This window comes from Malaya genurostris, chromosome 2 (genome assembly GCF_030247185.1).
Source record: "Malaya genurostris strain Urasoe2022 chromosome 2, Malgen_1.1, whole genome shotgun sequence".
In the NCBI taxonomy this organism is placed as follows: domain Eukaryota; kingdom Metazoa; phylum Arthropoda; class Insecta; order Diptera; family Culicidae; genus Malaya; species Malaya genurostris.
In genome coordinates this window covers 199,839,401-199,852,956 of record NC_080571.1, presented here as the reverse complement: position 1 = coordinate 199,852,956, position 13,556 = coordinate 199,839,401, and the positions used below count along the sequence as shown (strand labels likewise).

The window sequence follows — 13,556 nt, the reverse complement described above, 5'->3', positions numbered from 1 at the left end:
AATCATTTATTTCAGAAAAATAGCATCCAAGTTCAATGGTTGAAAAAACTACCAACAACTGATAACATCGTGAGTGTAGGTTTGTAGCATGCGGGACACTCGCCGAGTGTTTGTGACTTGGGGGTTTTCCCGCGGACCCACACGGACAGCAGGATGCGGCCTTCAACGACACGTATCATCGTAACCGTCCAGTCACTTTTGACCACCGCCGGCAGTAATTTTACTTTAAGCCCTTAGTATTAAGCAATATATCTGTTGGATCTTTGTTATCTGTTGATATAAAAAGATGAGGAGGTTTTATGCCTGCTGGAGAGAGATTGTAAATTTCAGCTCCAGTGGGCTTTTCCCTGCTCCCAAATTAAATAAAAAATAAAAAAAAATTGGAGATCCAATCTTAACTGTCATGATTTTTCGTATTTCGAGTCTTGTATTACCGATTAGGACGAATCTCGAAATATCCAATCACAGATACGACACAAACAATCAAACAGTTCATAAGTTGTTGTTTCATTGTTTATTATTTCACTTTCGAAATTGTGTCTTTAGGATTTTTTACCCCATAAGATGTACTCTGAAACTTGAGTGATTGTAGGATGAGTGATGACATCAATCTATTTGGAAGAAATATTTGTTTAGCATCATTCTAAATGGAAAATGACGTCAAATCCAATATAAGGCTTAAAAATTTGCAAAAGTTTTGTTTTGGTGTAGGTTTACATCGAGTTGAATGCCACTACTGGGCCATTAATCAAGATCGAAGATCAAATTGCTGTCACTTCCGGTCAATGTTACCAACCAAACCGATTCATCGGTATTTATACCGTTTTTTGGCCTCGATACTGTAATACTTATATGCTCACTTAAAATACAGATTTTCCATTTTTCTTGTAGAACACAGTGGTTTGTTCGCCAAATACAGATATTTAAAAAAATAGTTGGCAGCTCTGCTTCTGGTTCCGGAGATATAATGATATAAGTGAAGTAACTAAAAAAGTGTGTTGTTTTTTACCGCTCAATTTACTCAGGGATGACTAAACCGATCTCAGCAGTCTCGTTTGAAAGATACTTTCGGGCCATTCATCAAGTTTAAAGATTAAATAACTGTGACTTCTGGTTCCGGAGATATGATGATAATGAGTGTTTTTTACCGCGCAATTTTCTCGTAGCAATGTTAACAAGCTGAGGCTCGTTTAAAAGTTACTAATCATTTCTTGCAACTATGAATTCTGCCGAATTTAAACGATATTCAGACTGCAGAATCAGTACCCTAGTGAGGATGAGCGAGTGAGGCGACCGCCTCGGGCGCCAACAGCCGGGGGGCGCTAAATCATGATGGAATTGCGAAAAAAAGTTCAATTATTTAATAAATAACGAACAATGTATAATTTTCCATCTTTACCAATTCATAGCTTCTTCTAAATAAGACGACAATTTCGTATGCATTAAATCTCTTGCAGTTCGGGTAGAATGGACGCGATCATTGAAACTGAGCCTCTTCCCACAATCGAAATTAGTATTGAATCGACTTGTATTCTGTGCGATTCGTTTGTGCCTTGGAAAAGAATTCTATGCTCATCAGGTTTCTGTGGGTTTTAATACGCTTTTTATCTTTCACGAGAGGCAATGATTTTTGTAGAAGTTCTGCTGATTTTTTCGGTTTCGGAAATCTCAAAATTCCAGTTCGGAAATCTCAAAATTCCAGTTTCGGAAACCTCAAAATTAAAAGTTCAAAAAAATCGATTTTAAAAATAATTTGGTTTTATATGACACTAGATCTCGACGTTTCATGCTATTCAAAGACATTTGCCATAAAAAAATATTTAGATTTCTGAAATCTCAAAACTACCATTGTCAATTTCTTCAAATAATTTTCGAGATGACACTAGATCTCGATGTTTCATGCAATTTTATTACATTTGGCATGAAAATAATTACTTCAACCTCAACCAGTCACCGGCTGAAAATCTCTTTAGAGAGTTTTAGAGTCAGTTTTGAAATTTTAGATCTCGATTCAGGATTTTTTTTTTGAATTTTAGTTCCCGAAGTTTCAAATTCTAAGACATTTGGCATAAAAATACCATACCGTTCTAAAGTCGTTTTCGTTTTTAAATTGCACTACACAGGTGTAGGTAAGGTTGCACTGAAACCGTTCGTTTTTGCCAATTGCACTACACCAGTGCTACACTTTTTCTGCACCGATACCACTGGTGTAGCCACTCATCAAAAGTTTGGTGTAGCCGACGACGTGTAGCTCTGTGCAATGGAATCGTTTATTGTAGTCAAGGGTTACTGTTTATGTTCTCATTATTTTCGTTCGTTCATTCATGCCATGGTGTAGCACCACAAACGAATTTCCAGACATGACAGTCACGATCTTTTTTTGGCGCACATCTACGGTCCTCCGTGAAACTGGCACCAATGGTGATAAATTGGTTGCACTGCTGAGTTCCCATCATACATTCATAATGCTAATGTCAAACCGTGAGAACCCTTTCGATTCGGTAGCTCATTTGTATATATTGAGATTTTATGGCACACTGTGGTTGAAATGATAACAATGCAATTAATCTCGCGCTCCACCAAGCGGTGAGTGCGGTCATTTCAGAAGGTACCGAGAACGAACCACATTTTTCAAAAATATTTAAAAGCACATACATGTCTTTATTATTTATCTTTGGTAGCACTGCACCGGTGTAGTGCAAATTAAAAACGAAAACGCCATAAGATAACGTAACGTTTTATCCAGAATCATAGCATGCTTCGGGAAGCATGAACGAATAAAAAAAAAAACGAATGAAAATATTTTCTAAAACTTTTTGTCCTGGTTCAGATTTCAGCTCTGGAACTCAGGTTCAGAATCCAGTTCCAGAATTTGGGTTTAGAATCTAGGTTCCAGATTTCATTTCCAGAACCTGTACCTAATTCAAGATGCTGAATTCACGTTCATAATCCATGTCCAAATTCATAGAATACATGTCCAAAATCCAGTTCTATTATTTAGATACAGAACCCAGGTTTCGAGTGCTGGTCCAAATTCTAGGTTGAAAATCCAAGTCCAGAAATCGGATACAGAGTCTAGGTTCTGAATTAACGTTCAGGAGTCAAGCCCAGAACTCTGGATTCTAGAACCAGAATCCAAGTTCAAAATCCAGTTCTCAATTCAGAATCCAGGTCCAAAATTTATTTACAAAATCCAATTCCAGAACAGATTTAGAATTCATTTCCAGAGATCAGATACAGAATCCATTTGTAGAATTCTGGTCTAGAATTCAGGTACCGAACCAGATCCAGATTTATTTTTAAAATCTAGAATTCAAGTCCAGGATCCAGAATTCTGGTCCAAAATCCAAGTCCACACACTTAAAACCGATTCTCGAGCTCGACATATTGAAATGCCGAATTAGATCGGCAACACGACATTTTACTGATTCTTCAGTAATTCACATGCTCTTTTGCGAAATTCGTTGAAGTAACATGCTGATATCTCGGTAAAGCGCATTCTTTTGCTGAAGTTTGGCATAATACTATGCTGAGCTTGTCAGTAAACAACAAATATACCGAAATCAGTAAATCCATTTGCCGAGATTTCGAACAGTGTCTCTTTTCGATTTTGCAAAGCACCACGTCGCCGTTGCTCGTGGAGCTAGACAAAAAAATCTGACTGAGAAAATAGATTTGCATATTTCGTGCAAAGATAAGTGAAATAAAAAACTATCTACAATGCATATATACTTATAAATATCTACTTATTTACAGGTAGAGGCGTTAATGAGCACTAGAAATTGGCAATTTATGATCGCTTTTACTGAATTAAAAGCGAAATTTCTACTGACTAGTCCGGCAATAATTCGTAGTTCACAAATATAGGATTGCCGAGATTCTCAGTATACATTATACATTTTGCTGAGACGATAACCGAGCACTCAGCTGTGCAAATTTAAGTGTGCAGATTCAAGATTCAGAAAGCAGTTCCAAAGTGTACGTGTAGAATTCAGACTCAAAATTCAGATCCAGAATTAATTTCCAAAATCCAAGTGCAGAGTCCAATTTCATAATTCATATCCGAAATCCAGTCCCAGAATTCATGTTCAAAATACATTTCCAGAATCCAAGTACTGGTGCAGAATCTAAGATTTGTGTCCAAAATTCAGCTCCTGAGTTCATGTCCAGGATCTAGTAATACCTTTCCAGAACTCTTGTCTCAATTACAGGTCCAGAAATCAGATGCAGAATCCAGGTCTTGAATTAAAGCTCTGAACCCAGGTCCAGAATTCATTCCCAGACGCTAGAACCAGAATCCAGGTCTAAAATTTAGCTTCTGATCCATAATTCATTTACAGAATCATACTCCAGGAAACAGAACTAAAATTCATGTCCAGAATTCAGATACAGAATACAGTCCTAGAATTCTGGTCCAGAACCCAGACTCTAAATTAAGGTCCGTAATTCAAGTCCAGAAATCGGATGCAGAATCCAGGTCCTGAATAAAAGCTCAGATCTAAGGTCCCGAATACATTCCCAGAACCAGAATACAGTTCCAGCATACAAATTTATAATTCAGATATAGAATCAAATTTTATAATTCTAGTGCAGAACCTAACATTCAGGCCCAGAATCCAAGTCCAGAATGCAGGAGTAAGTCGAGAGTTCAATATTAGGGCTCAGGTTCATAATTCATTTTCAGAATTCAGCCTTTCATTCGGGATATCTGATGTAACACTCAAAAGAGCTACAAGTATTTACTAAAATTGAAATGTTACTTGAGATAACCTTACAGAAAAATGAAATAATGTGTGGTCGTCTTTATGGTGTTTGTTAAAAAATTGGAGGGGGCGATTATTTTTTAGTTCGTCTCGGGCGCCAGAAATGTTCACTACGGCTCTGTGCAAAGTTATCAAAGGACTTAAGTTACAGTAAGTAAAAAGCTACCAAATCGTAACAATGTAATTCACACTTCAGCAACTATATGTTCTTCTACTCTATATTGAGTTCATGTTGAAAAGATTAGTAAAACATGTACTCAAACCCTTCGTCAGCTCCAGAACACTCATCACATGGGTTCTATCACGTAAATATCCGTATTGTAAGTATTATGCCTTAGTAAAAGTTATTATTTAGTTAGTGATAAACAAAGAGAAATTGGTTAGAAATTCTACTAACAGACCAACGCAAGAAGGTGATTCATAAGTATTTTTTCGATTAACGGTGAGTTTCTATTACGTTGAAAACTAGACAGATTTAACGTTTCAAATTACGGTACACCTCAATCATGTTGTCTCTAAACGATGTTTTGATGCTTCGGGACAGTGGACATCGCATCCATGGTTCAAGTCTGGATGCTGAATCTTCACTTTTTTGGAATTTTTAAAAAACTATGAATTATTGAGGAGTTTTCGTTTGTCCACACAGGACTTTTCTATAATTAGACTTGACGGCATTGAACATAATTTATATACCGAAAACAAAACTTACGAATCATATATGCTGTTCATTTGGTGCCCCTACTCAATGAAACATGTGGTTCGAATGCGAGTGGAGCACGTGGATCAAGTAGGCTCATGAAATTTTCACGCAAAACAGTTCATTACGCGCCAAACGATATTACCATTAATCTAGTATTCATATTTTACTCTTCAGTGGGAAAGCATTAAATAACTCGTTACGCATCAAACAATCATTAAAGCATACATTGAGAATTCCATACAAAAACAAATTTCTAGATTTTCTTAATTTTCCCGATGGATTTATTATAGGGAAAGTCAAGACGGATAACATAAAAATATCTATATATGTTTATATAGATATAAGATACATAAATACCAAGATCAGATTTAATTTTGAGAGCATCGCGTTATGCTATGTTATATGTGCGGGGTAGGTTAATTTAGGTGAAGTTTACTTCGAAACAGACGCAATATTAATTTTTACATGTTGGTACATATTTAGTCATCACCGAAGAAATTACGGTATACTTGATTTTACGTAAAGCGTAAATTTATTTTTTTTCTAACAGTGCAAATAAACATTTTAAATAATCTAACTCGTGGTATGTTGTTCAAGCAAGTGCTTAATGTTACCTGTAAAGTTGTAATATTAAATCATCGAAGATTTGTTTCTCTCGTCGGCATGCAAAATGCTTCACTCTAATTCCAAGGAATCATCCTACTGTGCAGCTAGCATAGTGATTGTGTTTTCCTTATTCTATAAGAGAACAAGAACAGCTTAATTGTAGCAACAGAGTGATTCCGCTATGCGCCTGAGCATAACAAAGTTCATGCTGCATGCGGTGTTAGAACTCAGAGACAGCTCTGCTCATCTCTCCGCAATATTCGAATTGAGTGTGGGGTTTCATTGCGATGTTTCATAGAATCGGAAAACTCCCATAAAACTGTCTGTACAACATATTTTGGTTCACACCTTGTTTTCGCATGGAGTGAGTTAATCTTGATAGTTTTATTCAGTGTTTAACAGTATGATTATCTTATGGTGTAAAAATAACGCTTTTTGCGAAATTATCCCCGCTTTTCAAGGGACTCGCATCACATCTTGAAATCCATGATCGAAAATTCTCTCACGTAGATTCAGCATTGTTTACATCATAGTCCTTTCCGGTGTCGATGTTTAAGGAGTACTCAGCCAACCGTGAGAGAGCAAGAACTGTCTCTCTTTCTCTGCGAGAACATAAACTTACACACCCTTCGATGTTCATCGCCACAATCAGGCGTCAACCACTTTTTCTTCCGACATCAGCCAGTGCCGTGAGAGGATTGGTCGCGAGTGGTTGTTGGTGTGATTTTGTCGAAAGTTTTACCGATCCATTCGAGTTGATTGTAGTCAAATTGAAAGAAGGAACGGTCCCTTGAGGCATCCGTAGAACGTAACTAGGGTTGTTATCGAACTGGAGTGAGGTGAACGGATGAATACACACAGCGAAATTATCAGTGGAATGTGAGAAAAGCATCAAGCAGCGCTTAGAAATTCTTGTGAATGAATCAATGATGAAGTGAGCGCGAATAAAATCAGTGAAGTTATGAATAAATAAATATTGGATTTATTAAATGCATTACAAATCGATTATTATTGATGAGTGTGGTGTATACTAGAGAACGCGGCAATGATAATAAATTGATTAAACATCAGTATAAGTGGGCGAAACAGTGATTTATGTTTTCGGTTTATTGAGAAACCACCGCCGAAGAGGCCCTTTATCGATAAATAATCAAAAATTTATGGGTATTTAGCATCCCCTGAGTGGTGCTGACTGATAGGAGCAAGTTTCTTTTCGGGTGATTCGCGGGAAGTGAAAAGTTACGTGAAGAGGAAATCGATAAAATTTTCAGCACAGCGAAAATTAAGCGACAGATGAAAAACCTGACGAGTGCATGGGAGTGTTTCCCCGTGTAGTAAAGAGATTAATTTCCACAAAAAAAAACAGTGAGGAAGGAAGACCCAAACGGTTGCTCGACTCGAAGTGGCGTGATTTACATATAAATTGGATCCTAGAGAACAGGAGAAGTTGTTAAATGGTTTAGTGACCAGAAAAGGATAGTTGGATGTGTGAATTGATTAAAGTTTGTGTGAATGCTATCCCGAAAAGATTTTAGCATGGAGGAAGAACTACGTTGTCCTGTCTGCAAGCAACTGTTCTCCGGTCCAGTGTTGTTGCCCTGCTACCATGCGCTCTGTTTAGCGTGTGCTGTGGACATTCAAACAACAGCAAATCAAGTCCATCACGCCCCAGCGATTCATTTGCATCAACAGCACTCACAATCATCGGCATCCTCTGTCAGCACCGGTAGTTCCAGTACAACGGAGAGTGTATCCTCTGATCAAGACCAGGCCGATAAAGTTAGCATCCTGAGCGAAGCTGACTCTGGCGTGATTTGTTGTACATCGCGTCCCGGTTCCTACGCAGGCACTCCGAATCTTCAAGGCTTGCTTTTCCCACCGTCCGGTTCGGGGTCAGTCTTTTCGCTTGCTTGTCCAGTTTGTCGCAAAATCGTGTTTTTCGACGAGCTTGGCGCCAGAAATTTACCGCTCTATCGAGCCATGGAATCCATTGTTGACCGCTTTTGCGAACGCGAAGCACTGCGCTGTCAGATGTGCGAAACAGAACCACCGAAGGTGGCTTCCGTAGTTTGTGAACAGTGTGAGATTCGATATTGCGACGGATGTCGTGAACTGTGTCATCCGGCACGTGGTCCTTTGGCTAAGCACACACTTACCAAGCCACGTGGCGCCTCTCAGCTTCGAGAGTCCATTTGTGGTGAGCATAACGAACCGCTAACGATGTATTGCCTAGGATGCAAACTGCCAATCTGCAACCAATGTATAGGCGACAACCGTCACCAGTCACACGATCTGCAGTCGATCATGTCAATGTGCAAGGCTCAAAAGGTAAGAAGAATACTACTTTACCTATGGATTTAAGCGGTTTATTCAATTTTATCCGTTCGTCGTCACTAGGCAGCTTCTAGATGTCAGTTTGCATTCCCCGATCGTTGTTGGCGGCACCATGATTGCACTTGCACTTGGGTAATTGTGCGCTTCTGGGAGCAGCTGTCAGGTACTGACAGCAGCGGCCGCCTATTCAGCTCTACAAAAAAACATCGTGGCGAATTGCGGATGTGCTAAATGCACTTTTGTTATTTTACGACAGTGCTTACGGGGCCGGTGGTGTACCAAAAATTGCGCCCCGTGTGAACTCATGCCATCATCGCCCTGGAACCGGTTTACGTGGCGAACTATTTTCACAAACAACCGGTTTCCAACCTGATCTTCTCTCCGCGTTCTTTATTATGATTATTCCTTTCTCTTGTTGTTCTTGGTGGTGGCGTTGGTTTTTTGTTTTGTGTGTGAGCTAAAGTTTCCATGGCATAAACTCGTCGAGGTTCGTTGAAATCATGCTTCCTTGAATTGGGTCAAAAGTGATGGTTGCAATCTGCATACGAGCGAATTGTTTTGTTTGTTCAGAAAAGGCGCCACAGTATTGATACTCAGCAGAGTTTGGTTTTCTGTTCTGAGCGTTGCATCGTCGATTGTAAGTTAGTTTATGGAAAACGCATACGCATGTGCGGTTTACCGAACATGAAGGTATCATCTTTACAAGCAGCCAGCCGAATTCATAATAGATTGAAACGTTTGGTTGGAATCTATTCAGTTCCTGCAATCACATGTACTCGAAAATCTGTTGTTTCGTTGTTTTTTTTTCAATTCAATTTTGTATATGTAAACAAAACATGAATATTACTTGTAACATAAATGCGAATTATTGAAATTGTTTGTTGATTTTTCCTTCTTTCCGCATAGGAAAAGTAAATTTAGTTATCGTTAAAATTGATTGGAAAAAACTTATTTTCATTACTATGAAACCAGATAGAATAAACAAAAATTTTTGTAATAAAAGTTGCGCATTGTTTAGCTCCTAAATTTCGTTGAGTATTGCTTAGTTCAGAAAATTTATTCAAAAAATATAATTAAAAAAAGTTGTTATTTTAAAATGTACTCTTACTGAGGATATACAAATTGTTTTAAGATAAGAACAGATGGCGATACAGATTTAACATCTAGAAAAATGTTCAAAGCTGTTTATACCAAAATTTTTTTGAAGAAAGTATTTTTTTCTCATAAATACGTTTATTTCATAGGTAATATACATAAGTTTTTCTTCGCTGTGGCATCCACAATACATAGTACTTTAAACCTAATACATTTTGAATATCATATTAGTATGGTGGTATTCATTAGTTAATCTAAATACTGTTTTTATCAAGCGAGTTGATATTTTAAGTTACATTAAATAAAATACATTTTTTTGTACATGATATTATAACTATTTCAGGTTTGTGTGTATCAGTTCATCACTTTTATTCAATATCATATAGTTGGCTATTGGTTGAACTCATGGAAGAGAAAACAGTCTAACATAAAATAAAATTTAAATTGAAACTCCAATGGATTTAATGAAATGATAAAGAAGTTTCATGTATGTAAGGTCACGACAAGCAAGAATGTCGCGAACTGGGACATTGGATAGTCTACCTTGAGTACGCAAGGAATTTATTAGTTGAGATCTGACATACTCCACGCATGCCCAAACGACATGATCAATATCGCGATAACCCTCGCCACAAGCACAATGATTAGTTTCGGAAAGTCCAATTCGAAGGAGATGTGCATCTAACGTGTAGTGATTGGACTTGAGTCTGGACATCACACGAATGAAGTCCCTACTCACATCCAGTCCCCTGAACCATGCCTTAGTCGATATTTTAGGAATAATTGAATGCATCCACCGACCCAGATCATCTTCATCCCAAGAAGCTTGCCAGCTGGCAAGTGTTCTTGGGCGAGACGCGCTATAGAATTCGTTGAAAGCAATCGGTCTCTCATAAATTTCACCCTCAATAGCACCACGTTTGGCTGAAATATCGGCTCTTTCATTGTCTGGAATGGAGCAATGAGCCGGTACCCAAACTATTGTGATTTGATCATTATTATTCAATCTGTCGTTCAGGTATTGTTTTATTTTGCCCAAGAAAAACGGTTCATTTTTGCCAGCAGCGTTTGAACGAATGGCTTCAATTGCACTCAGACTATCTGTTAAGAGAAAATAGTGGTTTGGAGATAATGTGACGATTACACTTGAACTATAATGAACTGCTGCTAACTCTGCTATATAAACAGATGCAGATTCTTGAAGCCTAAATGAAGCCGAAACATTATTGTTGAATATACCAAACCCAGTACCCTCTTCAATTCGTGATCCGTCCATGAAAAATATTTTTTCAGAGTCAATTTGCCTGAACTTACTTGAAAATATTTTTGGGATTTCCATCGAGCGTAGGTGTTCCGGAATTCCACGCACTTCGCGCTGCATGGATGTGTCGAAAAATAGAGTTGAGTCAGGGACATTTAGGAGGGTGTCACAGATAGGAATATCTTGTTTGAGATTGAAGCTCAACTAGCCTTTCGAAGTTGTTAATAACCAGGGGTTTCAGTACCTCATATCTTATTAGCAGTCGCGCCGAAAGCTCCCAAAAACGATCCTTCAATGGAAGAACTCTCGCCAGAACTTCAAGACTCATTGTATGTGTGAAGAAAGTATTGTTTTATCTCATTCAGATTCCGAAATCATATTAGGGTCACTCACTCGCAAGTCGAAAGATGAATTCGAAAGCAATTTTCGTGCTTTGCCTTTTTTATATAAAAAGGTTACACAATCACTGTGAAACCCGACTTTTGAACCGAAGCCCTGAGGGCAAAATGTCTTATACCATTCGACTCAGCTCGACGAACTGAGCAAATATCTGTGTGTGTATACATACGTACGTACGTATGTATGTATGCGTGTATGTGACAAATAATATCACTCGATTTTCTCAGAGATGGCTGAACTGATTTTCACAATCTCAGATTCAAATGAAAGGTCTTACGGTCCCATAGATCGCTATTGAATTTTATCCCGATCCGACTTCCTGTTCCGGAATTACAGGGTGATATGTGCAAATCTATGAGAAAATGCATACTCAATTTTCTCGGAAATTCCTCAACCGATTTTTACAAACTAAGATGAAAATGAAAGCTCTTGAAATTATTTAAAAAGTCCCCGCAAAGTTGATCCAGATCCGACTTTCGGTTCCGGTATTAGTAAAAAATTTAAATTTCATGAGTTTTTTTCACAAGTGATGGCGAAACGAGGGGCTCATTTTTATAAAATTTACTGGTAAATTCATCAATTTGACAGACCTTACTAGTTGGTAGATATATAAATCTACTTTGGGTTGGTAGATATATAAATTCTACTTCCGAACGCACCGGTAATAGTGAAGAAAAGTTCCAAAAATGGAACTCACTTCGATTTCTCAGCAACGGTTAATCCGATTTTCACAAATCATGATTCAATTAAAACTCTCAGTGTCTTAAATGATACTGTTAAATTTCATCCAGATCCGACCAGGTTCCGAAATTATAGGGCAATGAGTATCAAAACTTTCAAATGATGCAAAACCGGTACGCACTGGTACAGAAGAAGAAAACACCACCACCTAGCACACAGCGTGCTTTGTTCAATTTTGTATAGCGTGCAGGGTTGCCACATTTAAAACTATATTAACTGGACATAAGTGTTTACAAATTAAAAAGCTGTTTTTGATTTTATTCAAGTTTCAAAGAAAAAATCTTGACAGAATACTCTAGTGATGTTTTTGAAAACATAAGAAATATGAGAAAGGCATCATTACACCACTAGGTGGGTTAAATTTTTGTTTTCTTCTTTTCCACTATTCTTCGTCTTTAAGAACTACAAGCATGCAAACCATTAATCTGATGAACTTTCCCAAATTTGTTTAAATATGCAATTATTGTTATCGATTCGTGGTCTCTCTATTCATCAGTAACACTATAAAAGTTTATTAATCTGCTTTTTAATCGAAGGTTATCCTAATCTAACACGTCATTCAAAAAGTCCATGGTCTGAAAGAGAAAATATCAATTTTTCCAAATTTCAATTTTATTACCAATATATTCTCATTGGAGAGCAATAAAATTATAGTTCAACACGACTTTTATTTTACAATTCCTCCTTAGCCTCGAAAAAATACTTCAGTGCCTTTCCCGCTCTTTCGAACAGTGTCTTTACACTTTCTTTTGTATATCTTTACATCGTCAGCTATCTCCTGCAACTTCACTTTTCTAGTTTACATAACGATGGAATAAACTTATACAGAATTTTTTTGCTTGCACAATATTCCCTATAACCCTATTCTTAATCCATCTAGTGGCGTGATAATGCCTTTCTCTTGTCACCGACGCAATCTCATTTAATTATTTTCCCCCGTTTTTGTTAAAATAATTTCAGGCACTAATTTGGACTTATTTTTGATACCAATTCATTCAGATTGATTTGGGTAGTTCAAAAAAGCATGCTTCAACTCTTTTCGGAAACATTTGTCAAATCAAGTGTATCAGCAATAATATATTTGAATGTGATAATGAATTATTTTCTTAAATAATTATGCGGATAGATAAAAAAAATCGATTTGCGGATTACGTCTCTGGTACGAATATATCTCCGAAACTTGAGGTGTCCATATAATCTTCGAGCTCGATCCACAGCCCAATATTAGTCTCGAACAAGCCTAAAATTATCGATTTCAGTTCTATATCCGAGAAAATTGAGCGGTTATAAGTTTTGTCATATCAGTAGTTTTCAAACGAATCAAAGGTTTATAAATCGGTTCGATCATCTCTGAAAAACTAGAGCGGTGAAAAACAACGCTTTTGTCGGTTACGTCAGTTATACCATTATATATCCGGAACCATAAGTGACAGCCATTTGATCTTCGAACTTGATCAATGACTTAATAATAGCTTTCAAACGACCCTAAGTTTGTTCAAATCGGTGTAACTATCTCCGAAAAAATCGAGCGGTAGGAAAAATTATTCAAACATGCACATGCATAGTGATGGCATTTCACTAGAGTGATACACCAGCTTGTAAGTTTCATGCCTACACTGAGGATGCATCCAGAAAACAACACACAAAAAGGAAAGCG

At 37.4% G+C, this 13,556-nt stretch overlaps 1 protein-coding gene across 2 annotated transcripts in view; it reads left to right on the top strand.

Annotated features, from left to right (window-relative positions):
• Positions 1–6,698: 6,698 nt before the first annotated feature.
• Positions 6,699–13,556, top strand: part of LOC131426981 (E3 ubiquitin-protein ligase TRIM9) — a 284,818-nt gene continuing 277,960 nt past the window's right edge. Inside the window, exon 1 of one of the 2 annotated variants that reach the window (XM_058589833.1) lies at positions 6,699–8,397. In XM_058589833.1, coding sequence (XP_058445816.1) covers positions 7,582–8,397 — 816 coding nt within the window. In that variant the 5' untranslated portion in view covers positions 6,699–7,581. The remainder of the gene's footprint in view (positions 8,398–13,556) is intronic. The other variant, XM_058589832.1, reaches the window with a different exon arrangement.